At 47.9% G+C, this 25,286-nt stretch overlaps 1 protein-coding gene across 4 annotated transcripts in view; it reads right to left on the bottom strand.

The window, feature by feature from the left end:
• RAPGEF3 (Rap guanine nucleotide exchange factor 3) overlaps positions 1-14,470 on the bottom strand; it is a 51,811-nt gene extending 37,341 nt beyond the window's left edge. The window contains exons 1-2 of one of the 4 annotated variants that reach the window (XM_079967819.1): positions 14,061-14,470; positions 13,165-13,383 (exon numbers count right to left, since the gene is read on the bottom strand). In XM_079967819.1, coding sequence (XP_079823945.1) covers positions 13,165-13,383; positions 14,061-14,066 — 225 coding nt within the window. In that variant the 5' untranslated portion in view covers positions 14,067-14,470. Of the gene's footprint in view, positions 1-2,297; positions 2,997-7,899; positions 8,054-13,164; positions 13,384-14,060 lie in introns of those variants that run through there. The other 3 variants (XM_079967820.1, XM_079967821.1, XM_079967822.1) reach the window with 3 other exon arrangements.
• Positions 14,471-25,286: the final 10,816 nt, after the last annotated feature.

Genomic DNA, 25,286 nt, shown 5'->3' with positions numbered 1-25,286 from the left:
ACCATCTCGTGGAGTGCTCCTGTGCAAGGTTCCTGCCAACCAGACTGGCCCTTCTCTGCAACACTATTAGTTGTAAGGTGCTCAAGCAATGCATTCCATTCTATTCCCCAACAACGCTCCTTGCCAGGTTTTACATTCCCCCCCCCCAAAAAAAAATACACTGGGTGTTCCGTGGTTAGTGGGTAGTGAGCCTGCTCAGTCCTCACTGGGCCGTTTGTTGGCCCCTTAGCTTGTTTTTCCTGAAAAGCGTGGGGTTTGTTTTCTTTCTTATTACTGCAAGCCTTGGGCTGCTCAGGGCATGCTAATAAATTCCTCTTGTTTCTCAAAAACCCTGCTTTGGCTCCATTTTCGTCATCACTCACTACCTGAGTTTGCTATTAGAAGAAATAATATATTTTGGAGGCATGGAATAGTCCTTAGCCACAAACAAAGTGTCAGGAGCTGGAGTCGGGAGCAGGTCAGAAATAAAACACTCAGTCTCAACTAAGTTAACTCTTTATTCAAACAAAACAGCTCAGGCCTAGTGATCCCAGCAACTCTTCCCAGTAGGTCTTGTCCCAGTAAAGCAGTTGCAAGGACTGAAGTGTTGAAGGACTCTAAGGCTCCTCTCCTGGGTCCTTTCCAAGCAACCTGAGGCTCCTTCATCTTGTCTCTCTTAGCTCTGCCCTCTTCATTCCTCTCTGTGTTCTGGGAGACCAGTAGGGATAAGACCTGGTCACAGCAGGAAGGGAAGACTCCCTGGCTTCTTCAGCAGCCTGCCTCATCTCTGTCCCTTCTCTCCAGCCTCCACTTCTGCCTCTAACTCTGGACTGCTCTCTGCCACAGCCTCTTCCTTCTCACTAAACCCTGTTACCAACACCTCCTCCTCCCAGTCTTCTTCCTCTTCTTCTGACCACACATTGTCATTCCACCACCAGTCCCCTGGCTCTGAGCCTTCTTCCCCTGGGGGTTCCCTAGCTGTTGCCTCTCACCATTTCTCTGCATCCAGCAGGTCCATGACACAAAGCTGCTTTCCAGCAAGTTCTGTTGCCACAGAAGCTACTTTCTGCTGCCATAAGTGAGCCAGTTTTGGTACAGGGAGTTCCATGTGATAAGACACCTAAGCTGCCCAGTCCTGTGGGCTCATAATGGGTAACAACAATTATAAAGCCTAAATATAAATCACTAATGAAAACCAGCTTTTTCTCAGTTATAATGCTAGCTGTTGAAAGCTTGCCATCCCGAAAAGTTCAGAATTAAAAGGGCAATTTTTGCACAGCTGAAATCAACCTAGAGGGAGGACACCTTAATCAGGCAATGGCATATTTCAAGTTTGATGACCCTTGTGTTCACTTTAGTTTATATATTATTTCCTGTGTTTTCTCCAAGGACCTCAAGATTATTATTATTATTATTAATAATAATAATTATAATTTATATCCTGTCCTCCCTGGCCAAAGCCGGGCTCAGAGTGGCTAACAACAGTAAAAATAGCACAATTTACATAAAATCACAGTCAATTAATTAAAATACATTATAAAATCAATTCAGAATCAAATTAATGGCAACCACTGGGCTAGAGTTCTATGAGGATTACAGAAGGAGAGAGGGGGTCAGACTGCGCCTTGACCAAAGGCCTGGTGGAACAGCTCCGTCTTGCAGGCCCTGTGGAAAGATGTCAAGTCCCGCAGGGCCCTGGTCTCTTGGGACAGAGCGTTCCACCAGATCGGGGCCACAGCATATAGTGCTGTCAGCCCCACATTTTATGAGAATTTGAACCTGGTCTTCTTGGTCTAATTCCACAAAAAAACCACTACACCACAGTGCTAAAGAAGCATTTCACTTCTATGAGGCTCACACTGGATTTTCAGTGGAGATTAAGTCACATTTCATTACCACGCTAGAAAGAAAAGCCAGCATCTGCCCCCTTAATCATTTGCCATGAGGATGGAGCTGGGAAGGTCATCTGACAATGGCCTGTGGCCCAACCGTGTTTGCTCTAGAACCACTGCAGTCACCAACAAACACCCAGCAGGGAAAACCATGGTAAACTGCAAGATAAGTCAACACTGATTTATTTCCAAACCATTATTGATCAGGTGTGATGAGGTGGCAGAGGAACTTTCACAAGTAATTCCGCAGCAAAACAAAAGTAGCCAGTAATTATCAATGCAGCATCAGTTACCCACTTTTTTCCCAGCTGTGCCTTTAGGCCAAATCACCTGGAGGTATTTCTTTCCAAGGAAATAGCCGGATTTTAAATAGATATTTAGAATTCCAAGGGAGACAGAGAACGGCACCATTTTCCTTCTCCTTACCTCGGGGTCAGGCAGGTGAATGCCTACTGAGACCATTGGAGCTGCAGAAAGGGGTCCAAGCTTCATAAAAGATGACGCAGGCTCTGCTATTTTGGAAGCAGCAGATCCTTCTTCACTGCCATATCCTGGAGATGTAGCATTTTACTCTGTAGCCACACATGCCAGACACCCTAGGGGCAAAGCTTGGCCAGAAGAGGACCAGTCTGACCTGTTTCTTAGCCAGACTGTTAGAAAAGTCTGGGATGAAGCTTCAGCAATTAACTCCATCAGTCCTGTTTCCAAGCAGGAGGTGACTGCTTGCCAAGGAATTAAGAATCAGATCACTCTGTTTGGACATGTGGCTATATTTAGTTGGCTACTGATTCAAAAATACACAAAAACCAAGCTCCCCACTCGTGGCTTACTAACAGTACATGTGAAAAGGATCATGGGGTCTTGCTTAACATGAGTCAACAGTGTGATGAAACAGCAAAAAAACCCTAATGCTATCATAGGTTGCATCAGCAGAAATATAGTGTCCAGATCAAGGGAAGTAATAGCCCCATTCTCTTCTGCCTTGGTCAGACCACACCTGGAATATGGTGGCCAATTTTGGGCACCACAATATATGGAGGATATTGACAAGCTGGAACATGTTCAGAGGAAGGTAACCAAGATGTTCAAGGGTCTAGAAACCAAGCCTTATGAGAAGCAGTTGGGAATGTTTAGCCTGGAAAAGAAGAGACCGAGAGGCGATAAGACAGCCATCTTCAAATACATAAAGGGCTGTCACATGGAAGATGATCCCAGTACATACCGAGGGCATGAGTTTGCTTCCCTTGGAATAAATGTCACAGGAGACGTATGGTATTTCTGTGATAAAAGGTTTTGTATGCATAGGTATACAGGCTGGGCATAAAATAGAACAGGGCCAGCCCAGAACATTTTGTCGAGAGAGACAAAACAGAAATGCTGCCCCTTCTGCTGCCTCACCCTCTATCACATGCCCACCCATCATGCACGTCCACCCACCGCAACCCAGAGGCAGTGGCAGTAGCACAGTGGCTGGAGGGTGTGCAGTGGGGGAGGCAGGAAGGTGCCAAGTGTGCAACAAAGGAGGAGAAGGAGGAGTTTGGATTTGATATTCCGCTTTATCACTATCCTAAGGAGTTTCAAAGTGGCTAACAATCTCCTTTCCCTTCCTCCCCCACAACAAACACTCTGTGAGGTGAGTGGGGCTGAGAGACTTCAAAGAAGTGTGACTAGCCCAAGGTCACCCAGCAGCTGCATGTGGAGGAGCGGAGACGCGAACCCAGTTAAGAGTCTACCACTCTTAATCACTATCACACTGGCTCTCAAAGGGCAGGAGGTGTTGAGCTCCTCAAAAGCCTGATCTGCAACCCCTTCCAGGTACTCAGAGGCCACTGCCTCGTCTCACCTCGAAATGGAAGGTTCACAACACTAACACTCCACCAGACCCTGCTCCCCAACAATGGGGGGGGGCACTTTAGCCATAGCTTCTCTCTATCACTTTCAGAACCAGCTTTGAGACAGCCAGTCTGTTGTTTTTTTCCACACGCACACACAGGCAGAGGAAGGGGAGAAGAATGGCATCACACTTTTGAGAAAGATGTACGGTACAGCTATTTAGTTTCTGGGACAACACATCACCTGTACTTGGCCATCTTTTTAGTTATGGAAAGACCCACTTTTTCCAATCAGAGGTTTCTCCCAATCTAATGCTGTCCACCTGATTTGACCTTTTTAGCAATATCTTTTTACAACCATGGTCACAGCCCAAATGTCACTGCAACATGTTTCCTTAATTCCCACCACTATAGGACACATCTAGTCCTTTCCCCAGTCTAACCAAAGTGCTGCTTCCCTTGAAGCAACTACACTGATCTTTATCTTTCCACCACAGACCCTTCCCCCTCAGAGTATCTGTAAACATTTTGGAGCAAATTTGGCACCAGCCAGGAATGTGGACTCAAAGAGGCAAGAGAGGAGCCATTTTTAGCACACAGAATCACTTACGTCAGCACATTTATGAAGTGTGAGAAAACAACAGCAGAACAAAAGGCTGTTGTAAAAGATACGCCATGGTGCATGGGCTGATTCTAGCTGTGCCACTACAATGGGTGAGACTGTGTAGGTTGAAATGCAAAGCCCACATGAGATGCACATTGGTTTCAGATGCAACAATGGTCAAAGCCAAATGGGCACCTTAAAGGTGCTTTAATTATCACTCTGTAATCTCCCCCCTCCTTCAGTTTACAAGTATTACCACCATTCACAAATAAAGCTTTTCGAGCTTCAAATGTCACCATGCTCGTCTCAAACAGTGAGGTCCAAGGCACTCCCCAATTTGCCTCCCTAGATGATGGTTCATAATATATTGTAGCCTCACTCAGATGCAATTCCATCATGGCATGTTTTGTGACATTCTTGACAGTGTGTGACCTTCACCCCTCTCCATTTTCTGCATTACCTGCCTACCAGGTGACCTCTCTGACTAAACAGACCAGATTGGGGAAATGCCTTTTCAATTTCCCATGGCTCATTCAAAGGCCCTCTCTTTAAAATGGCAGGGATGTGTACACCAGTAGGCACACACAAGGTAGGAACCCTGCCTCCCTGCAGATATGGTTGGCCTACAATTTCCCATAATCCCTGACCATTGGCTCTGCTGGTTGGAACTGAAGGGAGCTAGAGCCCAGCAACAGTAAACCATAGACTGAGGTTGCAGATGATTGAGCATTCTATAAATCCACTTAGTCAAATGAATGACTAATTAAACATCTGGAGGGCACCAGGTTCCCCACTCCTGATGAGCACACAAAACTGATGAGACAGCTACAAAGCCTTTCCCAGCACTGTCAGTTTCACCACAGACTGGGCAGTGGGGGAGAGAAATGGAAGGGCTGGCCAGGCAGCAGATTCCCATAGTCATGTAAAAAGTAGAGAATGTGAGAATCATAGAATCATAGAATCACTGAGTTGGAAGAGACCACAAGGGCCATCGAGTCCAACCCCCTGCCAAGCAGGAAACACCATCAGAGCACTCCTGACATATGGTTGTCAAGCCTCTGCTTAAAGACCTCCAAAGAAGGAGACTCCACCACACTCCTTGGCAGCAAATTCCACTGTCAAACAGCTCTTACTGTCAGGAAGTTCTTCCTAATGTTTAGGTGGAATCTTCTTTCTTGTAGTTTGGAACCATTGCTCCGTGTCCGCTTCTCTGGAGCAGCAGAAAACAACCTTTCTCCCTCCTCTATGTGATTAAAGTGATTAAGAATCCACAAAAACCCACAAAATCCATTAAAACAACAAGAATCAATTGCCACAATCCAAACACCCTCCCAAATAGACATGTGTCTTTTTTAAAAAAAAAAGATTAAAATTTAAATATTTATAGTAATTGCTTGAAATGTAATGAAACCTTTTTTTTATTTTATAAAAAAGGAGCAATAAAAGCAGCCAGCTACTAGAGGATAAGGGAGAGTCAGGGGGGCTTTGTCCCCAGTGCAGCAGGACCCCTCTTAGTGGTCCTAGTTCTACGCTAGTTTAATCCTTGGCATGCAAGTGTTCTGTGTGCAGAGTGCGAGTGGGTGCACATTGAGAAACAAAAGAACCTGTCCCACATGGGCAGTGTAACGGAAGAGGGAGCAGAAGGGTGTTTGACAGCAGGGGAGCATGATGGAATGTGGGCTGGAGTTAGAGTGAGTGACAGGTGGACCGTGTCTCTCAAGAAGACAGTTGAAGGCTGCTGGGAAAGAGAGAGGCAGAAACAGAGAGGGAAGAAGGGAGGGACAGAGAGAGCTCATCCAAAAGACCTGTTCATTGAGCATTCACCCTCCTTCACTTGCACAAAGCTTACACACAAGGTTAGATGATACCCTGTATTCACTGAGCATTTGATTTACTTATATGGTGGTTATGCAACAATGAGCACTCGCTTTGGTTTGCTTGCACGGTAGCTACATGTCTTCCCATTAAAGGTAAAGGTACCCCTGCCCGTACGGGCCAGTCTTGACAGACTCTGGGGTTGTGCGCCCATCTCACTTAAGAGGCCAGGGGCCAGCGCTGTCCGGAGACACTTCCGGGTCACGTGGCCAGCGTGACATCACTGCTCTGGCCAGAGCCAGAGCCAGAGCCAGAGCCGCACACGGAAACGCCGTTTACCTTCCCGCCGTCTTCCCATTAATCAGTTGTTTATCCCACACTTTTTAGTACAGTCCACTGGTCACTTTCCTAATGGCAAGAAAGCCTGTTGTGGGTTTTTGTTTTTGTTTTTAATGTGGATTTGTTGCACCAGAACACTGCAATCCACTTTAATGGCACAAACCTAAATTTCCTCTATGCAGCTCAATGTCTCCTGCAAAGCCAGTACTGGAGGTGACCAGTGAATGAGATGGAAGGGATAACGAAAGCCTAAGTAAAGGTAGCTTTTTCAGGATTCGTTATGTGAGGTAAGGGCAGCCTTCCTCAAGCCGGTGCCTTCCAGATGTTTTGGGACTACAACTCCCATCATCCCTAGCTAACAGGACCAGCGGTCAGGGATGATGGGAATTGTAGTCCCAAAACATCTGGAGGTCCGAGTTTGGGGATGCCTGCCCCAGGCCAGGCTGGCTGGGACTGATGGGATTTGGAGTCCAACAACATTTGGAAGTCACCAAGCCAGGGAAGGCTGGGTGAGAATATTTGAACTTCTCTTTTAGTATTCTGTAGCGCTGTGGGTTAAAGCCTCAGCGCCTAGGGCTTGCCGATCGAAAGGTCGGCGGTTCGAATCCCTGCGGCGGGGTGCGCTCCCGCTGCTCGGTCCCAGCGCCTGCCAACCTAGCAGTTCGAAAGCACCTCCGGGTGCAAGTAGATAAATAGGGACCGCTTACCAGCGGGAAGGTAAACGGCGTTTCCGTGTGCGGCTCTGGCTCTGGCTCTGGCTCTGGCCAGAGCAGCGATGTCACGCTGGCCACGTGACCCGGAAGTGTCTCCGGACAGCGCTGGCCCCTGGCCTCTTAAGTGAGATGGGTGCACAACCCCAGAGTCTGTCAAGACTGGCCCGTACGGGCAGGGGTACCTTTACCTTTACCTTTATGAAATGGCTACTTGTTCTAGGTACTATATTCTAGAAATAAATACATGTTTACTGTTTTAAATGCCAGTGTTCTAGCCTAGGTTGATTACAAGGTTGGTGTATCCCATCCCACATGTCTAGTCAAACAACAATAGAGAGCGAGAGAGAACCCTTTTGCCCGCTATGACTCAGTAGGTGTGGCAGTACTGTATTGCCAGGACCATTAAGGGGCCTCTAGACTCAGCAGAGTAGCTGATCTCATCACCCTCTGGGCCTCTAGGGGACCCTGAGAACGTCGCAGACCATCTGTAGTAGCAAATTCTAGGGACAGGTTTGCCATAGTGCAGTTCAGGAGCCATAACTCAGTGGCAGAGTACATGCTTGGCATCAATACCTAACATGACATTCTGTGGCTAAAATTATTTCTGGGAGCAGAGCTGGGGAAGACCTCTGCTTGTGACCCTGTATTGCTGCCGCCAGTCAGGATGACTTGGCATGAAAAAGCTGCCTGTATCCTCACCACACACCTGCCCAACTGTGACTCACCAATCCGAAGGCAGCACATCACCCACGCGTGGGTCCCAGTGCAGTGCATGCAGAGAAAGCTGGAAGGGATCCCCACCACACATTCAGGCACATTTGGGCTGGCTGCCTTTTACCATTGCTCATCTTCTTTCTTGGTGACTGCATTCCTAGAATCCTAGAATTGTAGTGCTGGAAGGGAACGTGAGGGTTATGTAGTGCAACCCTCTGCAGTGCAGGGATCTTTTGCCCAACATGGGGCTCAAACCCATGTTCATGAGATTAAGAGTCTCACGCTCCACCAACTGAGCTGTCCTATGCACACTTTCTGAATAAACATGCAGAGGATTGCACTGTTAGCTGCTGAGACGGGATATCAGCTGAGTGAAGCAGAAAGCGCAAGACACACCGGCTCCTCCTTGCCTACACATCTGATTGCTATCCAGATTTTTCTCCATGTCAGCAAGAGAGTCTTTAAACTCCCACGAGGCAAAGATGGGAGCCTGTCCAATATAATGTGCATCTCAGCTGCACTGGCCAGGGGCCTCCTGAACCTTTAATATTTGTGTGGAAGAGGAAATTTCAACAGGTATAGCTTGTCATGCCTGCTACACCTGCTTAAATTCCAACACAACTATTAAAGGTGCAAGAGCTGTCTCTTCCTTTGTATCTGGATTCCTTAAGCTTGGCTCTTCTTCATCCTCACACAGTAGTCCTGAAAGATGGGCTCCTTTTATCCTCATGGTACTAAAGAGGACTAGTGGTCATCAACAACAGGTGGGGTGATGACCAGACTGTACCATTTCAGACTCAAGTAATGAGACGAGGTCTCAAAACAACTGAAGGCTCCTTCATAAGCACACACTAATTCTCTGCATATGAAAATCTAGGTGTCAGCTAGTGGATAAATATATTTTTGCACCTAGGAGCATTGCCTCATACAAACCCAGCCACACCATCTGCTGCTTGGGAGGAGTGGAAGTAACAGGTAGCAGCTGTGCCCTCACAACCTCCAGAAAACCTACTGCAGAGCTGAGCCCTGTATCACCTTGTGCAGACTCTAAACCACAGCAGCAGGGCTGGTGAATCTTTACAACATTCCTGCAAGGCAGGCTGGTATTATTTTGCACAGAAGGGGGAGCTAAGGCTTTGTGGAACATGGAAAGCTGTTTTACATCAGGTCAGACTAGAAGTCAGCCCAGTATTGTCCACTCTGACTGGCAGCAGCTCTCCAGGGGTCTGTGGCAGAGAGGGTCTTTCCCCACACCAGCTACATCAATCCTTTAACAAGATATGGAAGGTGATCCTAGGGCCTTCAGAATGAAAAGCTATGGGCCTTCCAAAGGGCTCGCTGCTGCATTCACTCATGGAAAAGGAAAGAGATGAACCAGGGACTTGGCTCTTAGCTGCTGTAGGAAACAAGCACAATCTGAAGTTGTTTCTACCTTTGGTTCCTATCCCATATGTTTGCCTTTAGCCCTTACAAAATAACATTCCCAGATTCCCAGGATTAGACAGCTGATAAGTTGCATTTAAGCCGTATTCATTGCTGCTCCCACTTACTGCAGTGAGCGGCTGGATTCTGTCTTCTGAAGGCAGCATCCTCAAGCTCCAGCACCCTGCCTTCCTCACCTCTCTGATTTCCTAATACAAGCAAGTTGCAAGCAAGTTGAAACAGGATCAGCCCCAATTGTGTCCTTGGGGTATCCCAATGTTTACATCCCCACCCCACTCTTCCCTGACGACTGCAGCCCCTGTGTTGTTGATCAGGACAGCTGTTCTTCCGGCAGGCAGCGCCAGCTCTGAGCGTCCAAGCAACTTCCTAAGGGGCTGTCACCTCCCCCACTTTCCTGCCTGTGGACGCAGGGAGAAGAGAGTCTGCCTGTCGCCAGAAATCCGGCCTGCACGGGCAGCCAGCCAAACCTGGGGCCTGCCGTTTTCTTCCTGGCTATGTTTGGCTACTTCTGTCCCCAAAAGGCCATCGCCCTTCCTCAGACCAAAGAGAACAGTCAGGAATTCCCCTGGGGAGCCTCCTTCCTCTGGGTTTGATTGTATGGTGGACTGGGCTGGTGATCAAGCAGGCTTGTATGGAATGAGGACTGTTTGCTTGGTCTTGGAACAACTTCCTAGAACTCAGGGACTTGAGGATCTGTCTGCTTACATATGTTGACGTATGCTGCACGGCTTCATTGACAGCCAGTGTGGTACAGTGCTGGACTAGGACTTGGGAGACCAGGGTTCAAATCCCCACTTGGCCATGAAGCTCACTGGGTGACCTTGGGTCAGACACTGCCTCTCAGCCCTGCCTCCCTCACAGGGTTGTTGTGGGGATCAAATGAGGAGGGTGGAGAAGCATGTATGCCACTTCAAGTTCCTTGGGGGGAAAGTGGGATATAAATGAAAGGAATTTCCTTTCTCCTGGTTGCCTTCATCCACTCCTGGCTGCCTTCATACCAAGGTGAAAACCTTGGTCTGCTAAAACAGCTTTGGAAATAATAGCCAAGTGTGGGGGTCCTTCTGAGACCAAGTGCTTGTCTTTCACAGCTGAGTATTGACACCCTGCCTTCTCATCTCTCGGATTGCAAAGGAAGACTCGTATTCTCAGAAAGCAAGTTCAAGTGCTCTCACATACTGGTCAGATGCAAGCTATTGGCTGCATTTATTTTCCTGCTTGTTAGAGATTGGTATCCCCCCCCCCTTCCTCCAAGGAAATCAGCTCACCAGTTTTTGCCTTATGGCAGTGCTGTGAGAGAGGGGAGGCCAAGCGACAAGGCTTTGCCCAAAGTCATCCAAGACAGTGTCCCTTCCCAGTAGAGTCCAAGAGGGAGAGGGCATGGGGACAAGATTTTGTCACTGTCCCATTTCTTCTAGAGGTCTGTTGTTAACTTCCCAAATTCTAGAGACGAAAGGGTATGTTCACAAAACAGCAGCAGCATTTAAGCTGGAGTCCTGGGGGCAGGGAGTGGCGTCCTTGCCTGTTAGCACTAAAATAAAAGAGGGAAAATAAAGTGACTTGTGCTTGTTATAACTTGACACCGATTGCTTGCTTCCTCCAGAGAACCAGGAAAGGAATCCATCATCTCAAAGGGGTGGATGGTGGAGTAGACCAGTTAGCAATAAGCGGGAATCTCATTTGGTCCAGATGTACCACGGCAATGAACCAATGAGCACAGTGGTACAACAATTTTTAAAACTGCCACCAAAGCTAAGGGGGTCTGGGATGGCTCCAAATTGAATGGGGGACCGTGTGCTGAGAGTCCCGCATTGCCGGAGGTTGGACTAGATGACCCTCGGGGTCCCTTCCAACTCTGTAATTCTATGATGAGAAGCAAAGGACTGCAAGAGGTAAGGCTGTTCATGAGCCCCATGACTCATTGATCCATCTCAGATCCCTGGCAATCCCAGCTTTTATTTTATAGTGAAGATTACATTTCAAACTATGTTTTCACACAAGCAGATGTAAAGAAGCCCAATGGCGTTGGATGCAGGCTTTAAAAAACAAAACCATGTGTTATCTCTCCGGTTCAATCCATGCAACTGATTTATAGATACTACACTAGTATAAAGCTAGAACTCTAAAAAAAATAAATGAACGATTTCTTTTTAAAGGAATCTAAATTCAGTGAAAGGTACCAGATTTCATATGTGCACACCTGTGGGAGTAAGCAATCTCATCTGTAATTAGATCTTGATGAAGGTAAAGGTACCCCTGCCCGTACGGGCCAGTCTTGACAGACTCTAGGGTTGTGTGCTCATCTCACTCTATAGGCTGGGAGCCAGCGCTGTCCGCAGACACTTCCAGGTCACGTGGCCAGCGTGACAAGCTGCATCTGGCGAGCCAGTGCAGCACATGGAACGCCGTTTACCTTCCCGCTGGTAAGCAGTCCCTATTTATCTACTTGCACCCAAGGGTGCTTTCGAACTGCTAGGTTGGCAGGCGCTGGGACCGAACGACGGGAGCGCACCCCGCCGCGGGGATTCGAACCGCCAACCATGCGATCGGCAAGTCCTAGGCGCTGAGGTTTTATCCACAGCTCCACCCACGTCCCTTTGATGAAGGTAGGGATAAGCAGTCTTGTTCCACCTCAAAACAGCTAAACTCTAATGATTTTCCTTGTGGGTTGGAGATGTTAAGCATTGTGTGAGAATGATCCAGCATGGTTTGTGTGTGAATGCAAGGGATCCCAGGGCTTAAGGACCCAAAGGACACATTTGCTCCTATACCTTCTAAACATTTGTCCTGTTGATGCTTCTGAATAGGTCTGCACACAGCACAGCTTCTACCCATATGCAGGATTGTCTTATGTTCTCCACATGCATTAGCCTGCTCATTCCTAGACTAGTGCAATCTATGGGTAATACTGACCTAGCTTACATGGTGGTTTTGAAGATTACTGAGCTGGTATGCAGAGCACTTTGCATACTCAGAAACTCTAAATAAATGCTTAATAAATAATAATAATAATAATAATGTGCAGTCCATGTAGGAATTCTAGAACTCCAAAACCTAAGGGGCAGTAGAGAATAGACCTCAACAGGGCTTACATCTCTGACAAAATTCATTGGGATTGGCATCTGTCCCTACTTACTTGGGAGCAAGTCCTTTTGAACTCAGTGGGACTTACTTCTGAGTAGACATATACAGACGTGTGCATATTATTTAATCTCCTGTCAGAGATACAGTGCAGAATAACTGAGCTCCTTGGAAGAAGGCAAGGTACAAATGTGAAAAACAAAGACTGCATGCCTAGTGGCTTTAACCATTTGCTACATTGCCACGATTAGAAAGGGTGTGTGTGGAAAGAGACAAACCGAGCAAAGCCAGTGGCCACACAACTTCTGCAGAGTACAGCACTGAAAACAATTGCGACCAAAGAAGTAAAGTGGACAGGCTGGGTGCTACAAACGCTGGTCCAGGAGACACCTGAGAGAGTGTTTGTCAGCCCTGTGCTAAAAGGTTATGCACACAGACACACACACACACACAGAGAGAGAGAGAGAGAGAGATATTCCAGTTATGGAAAATGGCTTCATGTCTTTTCTGGAGCCAAGAACACGCTGAACCCTGGCCCTGTTTGTGCCAGTGGTTTTGCTATCACATTGATTCACAGCAGCCTGCAAAACCAGCTCTGGGCATAATGACAAACAGGTAGCTTATCCTGAGTGGCTCCACATGCTCACTTGGGGTCAGGAGAAGCCTCCCTGTCCTTCAGAGCCACCTGCCTACCCAGTCAGAACAAAAACCACCTGTTGAGACGCAGCATCCAGCTGCAGAGCATCGGTACTCACCCATCGGATCCCCTGGATCCTGGGGGCACTGCCCACCTGCCCCTCCAGCTGGATCTGATAGCTGTAGCTGCGGAACAAGTGCATCTTTTTCCAAATCACTTCGAGAAGACTTTCTTCTGGGATGGGATCCATGAGCCCCTTGGGGAGCTGGGGCAAGTCTGAGACGTCACCAGGCAGAAGCCCGACATTCCACCTTCTTCCCTGTCCCCTCCACGCCACCTTGGGGAGCAAAGGAAGCAGTGAGAAAATAAAAAAAGGCATTTTGCTCATGCTGCATTCTGCCTGGTCAATGGGAGGGCTGGGCTTCTTAGGAGTTCCTCTGCCCCCCCCCCCCAACAGCAGTACTGTAATATTGTTGTTATTTATATTTCTGTATTACTGCGATATCACAGCACTCCAGGGTGCTTAAAGCACGTTGCCGACACTGTCTTATACTCTTAACGACAACCCTGCATGGTGGGTGAAAATGCTTAACTCCAGGGACTGAAGGTAAGAGCAGTTTTCCTTGCCTAAGGCTACCACTTAAGCGATATTAAGGGTGACATCTGAATTCTGGGCTTCCTGGCTCACAGCTGGCAACTCTAGCATGCCTCCGTTCTCACGGCTCATTCATCTGCCAGCCAATATAGATGGTGGCTGCGCCGGGCATCTGGCAAAAGTGGTGCCGTTTCGTCGTTCTTCCATGGACTCTGGTCCGCAAAAGCTTGTGGCTATCAAACATCCGTTAGCCTTGGTTGGAGGTGTCACGAGGTGGGTTGTTTTTGCGGCTTCCCCTCGGCTGATGCCGCTTCTCGCAGGCTTTTAACTTAGCTGCCCGCACATCCATCCGAGGCGCTGCCAAGCCCGCACCCCACCTGTTGCCAACAGGTAACCTTCCTCGGGCGCCACGCACTCACCTTCATGCCCCCTACTCGGCCCGCCTGGAGAAGCCTGTCCAGAGTGGGGGCGCTCTCTTGGGGGGCCCGGATGGATGACCTTACGGGGAAAAGAGGCGAGCCGAACCATCCTCGGGTAGGAGAAGCCCCGAGGAAGCCAACGCGGAACCCATTGGAAGCGACGGTTTTTTCGGAGCCGGTACGCGCTTTACGCAAACAGCCCTGGCCGGCTGGCCCGCTTAGAGACGCGCGCGCCCCCGCCCGCTGGCGCTGGAGCAAAAGCCGCCAGCAGGATCTTGCTCTGGGCTTCCTGGTCCCACACTCGCCCGCCCGCCGTGCCCAGGACGGAGAGCGGGGGCTCCGGCAGCGCCTTCCCTCTCTGCCAGCCCGGCGAGCAAGAGCGCGACAACGCGCCGCCGGGGCTGCAGGCAGGCAGGCAGGCAGGAGAGCGCCTGGCGCGGCGCCCGGAAGCTCTGGGCTGCAAAAGGCGCTCGCGGAGGCCGGGAGCGCCACGCCCCACCACCCGCGCCACCCCACCCGGGGCTGGGCAAGGGACCTGGCAGGCAGCAACGTTTCGGGTGAAGTGAGTCTGGAGGAGCTCGAAGCAGCCGGACCAGCGCCTCGGCAGCCTTCAGAAAGCAGCAAAGAAACGGGCCCCAACGCCCTCCTACAAGGGCCGGCCCAAGATATTTTGGCACCCAGGCAGACCACAAAATGTGCCCCCTCTCCGGGCTAAAGAAGAAGGGGCGAATGAAGAGCTACTACATCACGAGCAAGGAGGCAGGGAAGAGCTATATCGGTTACAAGGGGTGGGAGGGGGAATTGGTTTGTTTTATGTTTATTTTTTATTTATAAAATTTGTATACCGCCTCTCATCCAAATATCCCAACAGAAAAATACAAAAACAAACAAACCAATAAACCCCGCTCCCACAAACACATTTTAAAAGCCATAGCGCCCAGCTCACCTGGCTTTGGGAAGGCAGAGCAAGGGCTGGTGGGAGACCCTCAAATGTTGCTGGGGGGACGCCCAAAAAATCCTCAAGGGCAGCATGTGGCCCTTGTGTTGGACCACCTTTGTTTAGGATGATGTTAGTCTGAATTAGTCACTTAATACATACAGTGGTACCTCGGTTTACAGATGCTTCAGGTTACACGATTTTGGGTTGCACACCGCACCGAACCCAGAAGTACCGGAAGGGGTCACTTTCGAGTTTCGGCCTTTGTGCCTGCACAGAAGCACTAAATTGCACTTTGCACATGCGCAGAAGTGCTGAATCACAACCCATGTGTGCGCAGACATGGCACTGCAGGTTGCAAATGCTGCGGGTTGCGAACGTGCCTCCCGCACGGATCACGTTCGCAGCCCGAGGTTCCACTGTAATTACATTTTCATTCTGGACTTACAGCTGTCCATGCAGGCACAGGTCAGGACGGCTGTCTACCAGCTCCATCTGGTACGCCAGCTGAGATCCTACCTGCCTGCACATTGTGGCACATGCTTTGGTTCTCCTACTTAGATTATTGCAATGTGCTCTGTGTGGGGCTACCAGTGAAGGTGACTTAGAAACCAGTCCCATCAGATGTCAAGGAGATAAATAACTACAACCTTTAGAAGACATCTGAAGGCAGCCCTATACAGTATAGGGAAGTTTTTAATGTTTGATGTTGTATTGTGTTTTTACTAAACAAATTTGTTGGGAGCCACCCAGGTTGGCTCGGGCAACACAGTCAGATGGGGGACATGTTAAAATACCTATAAACATACTTCCTATTCTCAATATAATATTAAAACACACAGATACACATGTGCAGCAAAAGCAGACATATTAAGTCAGGCAGGCTGCAGATTCATCCAGCTCAGCGTTGTCTACAGTGGGCCAGTCAGGATACAAGGCAGTCGTCTTTCCCAGGCATATCTATAAATGCCAAGGATTGAACTTGGGACCTTTTGCACGCAAATCATGCACTTCATCACAGAGCTATGCTCAGGGCCATCTTAAGCATATCCGGCGCCATGGTGCAAAGATCCCTCTGCCCCCCCCCCATTTCCCAGAGTTGTCAACCTTTTTAAAGGAAAGGTTCCCGAGAGTTGTTGACCTTTTTGTAGGGACCTGACACCACGCTTTCACATTATCTCTAACAAGTCCCTAGAACAAAATAAAATGAAAAGGCAGAGGAAAATCTAATGAAGTCCTCCATTTCAAAGCAAGACTCATTCAAGACTCAGCTGTTCTTCTAATTCATCCTCATGATTCAAATTACCACATATCAAAAAGTTAAAGCAATCACCAGTTTGTTGTTCTTTAAATAAATTGATAAAGACACAGACAATGAAGTTCCCGGCCAATTTGTGTTTAAGTACAAAGTTGACGTTTTCAAATATTGTGGTGGGGGTGTGTGTGTAAAGCAGTGACATCCTGAACCTAAAAAAGACCAAAAACTTGGGTCACAAAGGCTGCAGCCCTAACTGCACTTACCTGAGAGTAAGCCCTGCTGAATCTAATAGGACCTTAAAACCCACCCCCGTCTTTAAAGGACTTTTTGTTGGTGTTTGTTTGTTTTTAACCACTAACTGCATGGAGAGCGCGCTCTTGAGTCCATCCTTACCTCTGAACTGAGTCCTAATGGTAGTGCGCCCCCCCCTCCCAGCTTTCCCCTCCCACCGCCCCAAACCTGAATGAATCCCTCCTCCACCTTTTTCCTCAATGGAAGGGGTGGGGGTGATGTTCTCATCTCCCCTCCCCCTCCCCGTCCTCCCCACCCCCTGCGCTGGGCAGCTCGAGGCTCACTTGCCGCATGGGCTTCCTCAGCAGTCCTGCTACTGCCGCTGGGTGGGCAGGTGGGAGAAGGGTGTTGCATAGCTTTGCACGCCGCTGCCACTGCCTCCTCTCCCAGGCAGAAAGCAAGAGAGCGTGGCTGGCTGTAGGAAGAGCCTCTGCCACTGCCCAGCATGTCCTTGCAGCTGTTCCTGGTCGGTCCCGCACTCCCGCTGCTGGGTGTCCCTGATGGGCAGGCGCCGTGGCGCAGGGTGCCACTAACCCTAATGGGTAAGACGGCCCTGGCTATGGTCCCTCCTCCTTGCCACATCTAGGGGAACATCTAGGAATAATGACATTTGACATGGTGCTGAGTACATGATTTCATCCACTGAAGTCCCGTGACATAATGCAACACATTATACATAACTGCTTATGCTATGGTGTTACCTCATTCAGTGGACCAAACTGATCTTATCTACAGAATTAATTGCCCAAGACAGGGACCAAAGACGTAGTGGGGAGAATACGAAAGATATTTTATAGTTAAATCGATTTGGGGATAATTGGATTTCTCACCTTAACAAAACAATTCTGCATCTTGAAAAATGCAAAACTTAGTTAAGAGAATCTAAGACAGTGAAAATTCAGCTTGGCATCACAGTTGGTACAACTTTGGGCTAGATTTTATTTGGTAGAAGAATGTCCCCAATATCCTAAACCAATTAGTTAATACAGTACTAACTATTCTGCTCTGAAGCCCATCTCTCAGAAACACACAGTCCTTCATGGGGCCTTATTTACTTAACACAGAGGAAACACACCAGACTTATCTTGAATCAAATTCAAAAAGCTGCAAAAATTAATCAGTCATCAGATTCAGATCAACAATATTCAAAAACAAGCCACAATCTTACCTCACTGATTAATTCAGTTGTTAACCATGTTGAAACAAGTCATATGGGTTTATAAAGCAATTGCTCAACTGAACCAGTCCTATTCCAATATTCGCCTGCATCACAGGTCAATCACCCAGTAAAATATCACCCCCTGCACCTTGTGACACCAACCCGTCAGCCACCAGATTTGATGAGCTGGTCTGTATGAAATATTAAATTGATCGATTTCACACATAAGCGCCAGGTTTCCTAAGGCACAGGAAGAGCTTCCATTCAGTCCTGGCTCATGGCAGTTTTTACTGGCATAAATGAGAACAAGGAGATTGAGTTTGGAGATTAGGCAGTTATAATAGCGCTGTCTCTAATGGCCAGTAAAATCTTGGAAGCCTACTTAAAGGCTTCAAGGAAGGAGCATGTGTGAGAGAGATATACGGATGCTGCCTTCGGAATGCTGGATGTTTGGGCCCTTGGCTTGTGCCTTTGATTTTGGCTGTGTCCATACTAGGCTATCCTAGTATCCTGGGTCGCTGTTTCCATATGTGCGTTGATGCATCTTCGTCCACACAGGAGCATTTCAGTTTTAGGCCTCTCCAATCTATCTCAGTGTTTCCTGTCCACACTGTGGGGCTGTGCAAGATGGGATGGATATATTTGTTCTTTGTGCTGTTGTCCTCAGCCCACAATTACAACACTCTCACCCACCATGAATCCCAGAAGCCTGAGGTCCATGGCAGTCAGGTGTGCAGAGGCAAAACTGGGCAGAGCAACACAAGTGATTCTCCCTTTGTCCAGTAGGCTAGTTACTTCACAGACTCCCCCCCCCCTCTTCCTCCTCCCCCCAGGCACGCAAGAACCATTGTCAGAGTTCAGGGACACATTCCAGCCAGGCAAAAAGCAGTGCAGGGTGCAAATCAGGGCCAGGGAGGAGAGTGACAGCGGCATGATAGAACTTAACATAAGAAGAGCCCTGCTGGATCAGACCAAAGGCCACTGAACTCAGATCTCACAGCAGCCAACCAGATGCCGGCAGAAACCCAGCAAGTGTGACCCGAGCGCAAGAGCCCTTTCCCCACTGGACCTTTGCTTGTGTCAGCCAACCAACTGGACACCCACAACTCTAGAGGAAGAAATAAAAAGGCAATAAAGACAGAATAGGTTTGTGAAGATTCCAAAATACTTGTCTCGAATACACTTGGGGGCGGTCAGATGCAGCATTCTGTTCCATCTTCAAATGTACTATTGCTGTAGAAAAAAATCCAAATTGGGGGAAACAGGCTGAGATTCCATCAGAACTGTCTATTTTGTAAAGCAACCCAACCAGGAAAGGTTATCCTTGCTGATCCACAGGAAATGGTGATATGACACTAATCCCTGCTCCTTGAAATCTCCAATTCCCTTCAGCTCCGACAAGCATCATCAGCAGTCAGGGATGATGAGCGTTTAGTCCACCCCCGCTGAACACAGTGAAATCTGTTTTGAAGGAAACACAAACCAGACTGAACTTCTAATTTGCTCCAGCAAAATCTAAATGTCTCATGACACCTTAGAGCCTAACAGCGTTATTGTGACTTTGGTAGACTTCACTGCATAACAGAAAGAGTCATCCCTCCCTAGAAAAGAGGTAACAATGCAGGTCTGCGCCACTTCTTTGTCAGGCTCAAATATATACAAGATAAGAACAGAGTGATTAATTTCATAGCAGCAGCCACTGAAGACATCGGCTTTCAAGCTATTACATGCTAATTTAACACGTGAGAATGAAACCCAAACTGCCCATAAATCCACCCTGAATACAAACATATTGTATTGTATGTTTTTATAGGCCACAGCCCAGCTCAGCAGACGCAAGCCTTTATTATGAGTGCAGTGGCGTGCGCTGAAACTTTTCATAGGGGAACAGGGCTAGAGGTGGCAGCTTGTGAGAGGGAGTGCGCTTGACCTCTAGGTGTCCTATGAGGCATGAGCATTGGGCCTCCCTCCCTAAGTTGGCCAGAAGCTTCCCAGGCTTTGGAAGGGACACACCAGGCCTCTGACAGGATGCTGGACAGGGCCGTCTTAAGCATATCCGACACTGTGGTGCAAAGCTCCCTCCGGCACACACACACACACACACACACACACACCTGTTTCCCAGAGTTTTTTAAGGAGGACAGCAGGGCTGGAGGCGGGCAGTGGCTGGAGGGCGGCTCCTCTGGGGGGAAGAGGCAGAGGCTGGACACGGCGCCTCCCGGCTCAGCTGGCCGCTTCGTGCCGCGGTGGCCACTGCAAACGGAGGCTCCGGGTGCAGTGCTGCTTCGGCACGGCATGGCAGAGGTGGGTGAGGGCAGCAAGCTGATGCCGGGAGGTGCTGCGTCCAGCCTCCGCCTCTTCCCTGAAGCCCTCCAGAACTTGGCGCCCTGCGCCTCTGTGGCTAAGACGCCCCTGATGCTGGAGCCCTGCGGCCTCCTTCCCAAAGCTGCATGGGCTTTGGAATGGTAGTGGGGGGGCTCTTGGACCCATTGGAGCAGATGCCTCCCTCCCTAAGCCAGGCAGAAGCTTCCTAGGTTTTGGGAAGGAGGCGCCAGGGAAACATTTAGGTCCCCCAGTCCACTGACTGCACACCACTGTATGGCACCCTTTCCCTGGCCAGTCTCTGGCACTTGAATACAGACTGAATACAGATCCAAACTTTGGTCTCAGGTAAGACAATTGCCTTTTGTAGGGCCTCACCTTTCAAAGAGGCAGCCTTTGTTTTTAGGCCTAATGATACTTGCATAGTAAACCGTAGTTAATCATAACTGTGGTTTAAAGTGACCTGTAAACTCTGTCAATGGCTATAATTTGTCAGCATTACACAGTTAATCGGACTGTAAACTGGAACAGTACATGATTCCACAGGGCATTCAAGATGAAGGCTGTGCTTTGAGAATGACTTAGTCTGGCATGGTAGTCAGTGCCCTGTGAGTCAATTAACTAAGTTAAGAGACCGTCCTTCCTTCCTTCCTTCCTTCCTTCCTTCCTTCCTTCCTTCCTTCCTTCCTTCCATGCTGGCCCAAGAGAGTCAAAGTCTCCTGCCCTAAGCAGGGACCTTTAGAGAACTTAAGCACTGGGAGGGGGGGGTGGAATCAAGGTGCCTCCTCATGTAATTCAAAATAAGTAAGTAGGAAAAAGAAAATATAAATGGGAGAAGAGTGTCCAGTGGAGTCTAACAAAACTACTCCAATGCTTTTTTAAAAAATCAAATGTTAAATTCTTTCCAATATATCTATCTATCTTGTGTGTGTGTGTGTGTGTGTGTCCCTGCTTGGCTGGTGCCCCCAGCATGTTCTTAGTCTGCCTATTTGGTAATCTAGCCCTGAGCCAGACCCCCAAATGGTGCCATGGGAACAAAAGAGGTTTCTTGGCAGAATTCATGACCAAATGGAACTGCCATGCTTATTTATATACCCCTGTCCTGAGGTTTTTGCATTCAAAGTGAGTTTGCAACAAAACTAAATGCACTAATGTTCCACAACAAGAGAGTTCATTATAAAACCCCTCCATTCCTCAGGTGCCTGGGCAGGAGGAAGGCACACAGCAGACCCTCCTCCTTCCCACAAGCATCTGGACTGGATGCTGCTCCAGAGGGATCTTTTGTTGACCCATCAAAGTTCTTCAGGTATTCAAAAGGCAAAGTTGGCAAAGCTCTGCCTTGTACTATAGTACAATCTTCACAGCTAGCCATAGGGTTGCCAGATGCAAAAAGGGCACAGGGCTCCTGCACCTTTGGTACCGTATTTACTCAAATGTAATGCACAACTTTTTTGGCCATGTTACGTCGTGAAAATTAGGGTGCGCATTAGATTTGATGGTGCATTTTCATTCACCAGCAAATACTTTTTTGGTTTCAAGGTTTCAAAAATTGAGGTGCGCATGAGATTTGCTGGCGCTTGAGATTTGCGTAAATACGGTAGTTGTGAAGAAGGGGGATTTCAGCAGGTGTAGTACCTACATTTTCTGAAATGTCCTCTTCTACAAAACTACATTTGTAGGCACGTTTGCAACTCGCAGGAGCCACGCCCTCTTTTTGCACCTGACCAAGGTGGTCTCCTCCCCTGCTCTTCCTAAAAGCAATTCTTTAAGACCAGTGTCTCCAGGAAAGTCTTTCCTGGGCCACCTGAGCTTCAGCTTACAACTCCAATTCCACCTGGAATTCCCCATCCTTTCCCTGACACTTTTTGACAAACCCTCTCATCTCTATGCACCTGTCGAGACTCATCCAATGAAGATAATAAAACTTCTGTTCAGGGACCACACACTGCCTCTAATCCCCTGCACACAATACCTACAGGGTTGGTATGAAATTGTTTAGTACAGGAGTGCCAATTTTTCAGCTGGGCTTGTAACTGTGCTTTGCTCCTTTGGGCTTTGCTCCTTGATCTGCAGGCATTTAGTGCATAGCTGTCAACTTTCAGATTTGAAAATAAGGGATCAGCAGCCTTGAAAATAAGGATCAGCAGCCTCACCTGTCCCGGGGACAGTCTATGGGATATCTAACAATCCGGGATAGCAGCAGGAAGCAGCGGGAAACGGTGCTGGAATAAGGGAATTTCCTGCAAAAAAAGGGAAGGTTGACAGCTATGATTAGGTGGCAATAATGTTTCTATCTGCTGCAAAAAAAGCTTTACCTGCTGATGTCTGCAGCTGAAGTGCAAAGGATATCTGTATTTATATATATATATATTTCTCTTATGTTGTTAAATCAAAGCAATGAGAAGCTGCTAGGTCCTGACCACTATGTCCACCCTGCATCTTTTATACCAATTGCAAACATCTAATCCAGCAATAAATGAAAGCTGCTGGGTTTGGGGTGGAGGGGGAAGGGATGTGAACAGCAGCCCCAGTTGATTTCCTGTAATTGCCCCATTAAACAGAGCTCTTTCCACCATGTCAAATGCAGGTACCTGAGTCTGCTCTATCTCACACTTATCAGGTTATTTAACTGGCGTTTGCTACCTGTATCTGAGTAATCATTAATCTTGTTTAAGAGCTGCAGCAGGCCCAGGCAGGCTTGCTGCTAACATCACATATATGTGTTGACGTGTGAGTGGTTTTTGTGTGTGAGTGTCTATGTGTGTCCTGGGCAAATAGCAGAACTCAAGAAGGAAACTGAGCTTTCAAAAACACAGCTTTGCAAACTGAGCTAACAGAACTTTTATCGCAAAGCATGCCTTTGGGATGCCAACCTTCCTTCAAGCCCCTGTGAATACAGTGCAGCTTGGATCAGCATGAACTAGCAGGTGATCCTGCGCCACGGGCAGTTTTACCTGCTGATTTCTATACATCAACTACTGCCAAAGGCCAAGAGCAAGTCCAGCCAGGTTTTTCTTCTGGTCGGCTGGCCACCTTATTTCGCATCGTAGCAGCAGCAGCTGTTCCCAAAGGCTTCCAAAAGAGCATTTGGGAAGGGCAAGGAGAAGGACTGGTGAGCAGGGTGAGTCCTGAGGGCCACATCTGGCTTGCAGGCCTAAGCTCCCCACAACCCCGCTCTACGTAGCTGCAGGAGGGGCCCTGCTAGGATGTAGCATCAGGGCCCCCCATGATTTCTGGAGAAGAGGACCCCAACCATCCCTGGACCCCTCGGAATAGAAACAGCAACCGTAGGAATGATGCCAGAAGCAGCTTGAGCGAGGGCAGCCACCTCAGCCTTGCCAGTGCCATTGCCTAAGGAAAATATTTGCAGCTATTTCCTTTCAACTGGAAAAACCCTATTTCCCCATCCCCAATGCCACCAACAAGAAATAAATCTGGCTTGGTTTCATTCCCTTGGGACAGGCGTGACCTGTTCTGCTTTCCATGCTTCCTGACCTTAGAGTAGATGTGGGAGATAAGGACTGTGACGCAGACCTGAGAAGCGGGAGGCGGACCGTGATGGGGAAGTCCAGGAAACTCCGGAAAGGATCGCACAGTCCGACACGGAGAGGGGCTTTTCTGCACCAGCGCTTCATACCAGGCAGTCCACAGAATCCTTAGTAGGGACAAATGGTGCAGAAACACCCAAAGTTGGTCAATGGATGCCTGGATGCAAACATCACAGGAACGGGCAGTAGGAACAGCCAGGAACGGGGTTAATTACTCATTTATCACATTTTGAATCCTCTCTCTCAAAGGAATTTAGGGTGGTGTAGAGGGTTTTCTCCTCTCCAGACCTTCACAACCATCTTGTGAGGTAGGCTTAGAACGAGAGATTATGCCTGGTCACCTGGCTTTATGGGTTAACAGGGATTTGAACCCAGGTCTGGTTCATGTTCACAAGAAAGTACTCTCTTTCTACTATAGCACACTTGCTCTCACCATGGACACTTTATAAGTGAGAATAATCATCAGCCCTGGAACCGATTTTAATTCACATTTAGTTATTTTAATATTTTGCTTACTAAAACAAAAGACCTCTAAGAAGTTTAAAGTACACTTTTCTTTAAAAATATATTTTTATTAGTTTTCAAATTATTATGGAACTACAGAGACAAGTAAACAATATCAAAAAATTCAATAATATATCCAACTAAGAGCAGAGCATATGAAACCTAAATGCCTTAACCTAAACCTAAATGATGCCTTATGAGGAACGGCTAAGGGAGCTGGGCATGTTTAGCCTGGAGAAGAGGAGTTTAAGGGGTGATGTGATAGCCATGTTCAAATATATAAAAGGATGTCACATAGAGGAGGAAGAAAGGTTGTTTTCTGCTGCTCCAGAGAAGCGGACACGGAGCAATGGATCCAAACTACAAGAAAGAAGATTCCACCTAAACATTAGGAAGAACTTCCTGACAGTAAGAGCTGTTCGACAGTGGAATTTGCTGCCAAGGTGTGTGGTGGATTCTCCTTCTTTGGAGGTCTTTAAGCAGAGGCTTGACAACCATATGTCAGGAGTGCTCTGATGGTGTTTCCTGCTTGGCAGGGGGTTGGACTCGATGGCCCTTGTGGTCTCTTCCAACTCTATGATTCTATGATTCTATGATTCTATGAAACACCCAGTAGTCTTGAACACAGAGTGTGAGAGCCAGTGTGGTGACTAACAACACACTGAGCATGTCCCCGAGGCGTCGGGTCTCAAATCCCACTTTAGGGATTTTTATTGTTTTTATTGATTTTAAAATGCAGTGTATAACACACTGAAACATGCAGTCCAGTCCACTGTTCTGGCTTCTGAAGAATATGCTTGGTAGTTTTGACCAGCCTTGTGCAATTTTGTGGTCCTCGCAAATTTCTCTCCCACATTGTTCCTCAAGAATTCACAATGAAATATAGCACTGGTGGTCACAAAATTGCATGGAATGATCTCTGGCAAGATCTCATGACTAATATGATTCCAAACATTGGGTTAGCCTCTTGTCAGAACACGATTATGAATTCAGAAGTGAGATCTAGAATCATATATAGAACTGTCGAGCTGAAAGGGATTCCAAGGGTCATCTAGTCCAACTCCCTGCAATGTAGGCATCTCAACAAGGATTCAAAACAGAGAATAGGGAGAGAGGTTAGAAAATGAATGGCATGAGGGGTATCCAATATCATCCCTTGGGTGCTTTCCAAATAAGGATGGGCCATTAGTCAATAATTTACAGGAGT

This window comes from Podarcis cretensis (assembly GCF_951804945.1).
Source record: "Podarcis cretensis genome assembly, chromosome: 2".
In the NCBI taxonomy this organism is placed as follows: domain Eukaryota; kingdom Metazoa; phylum Chordata; class Lepidosauria; order Squamata; family Lacertidae; genus Podarcis; species Podarcis cretensis.
The sequence above is the reverse complement of the archived record's forward strand: the minus strand, read 5'-3'. Positions and strand labels throughout refer to the sequence as shown.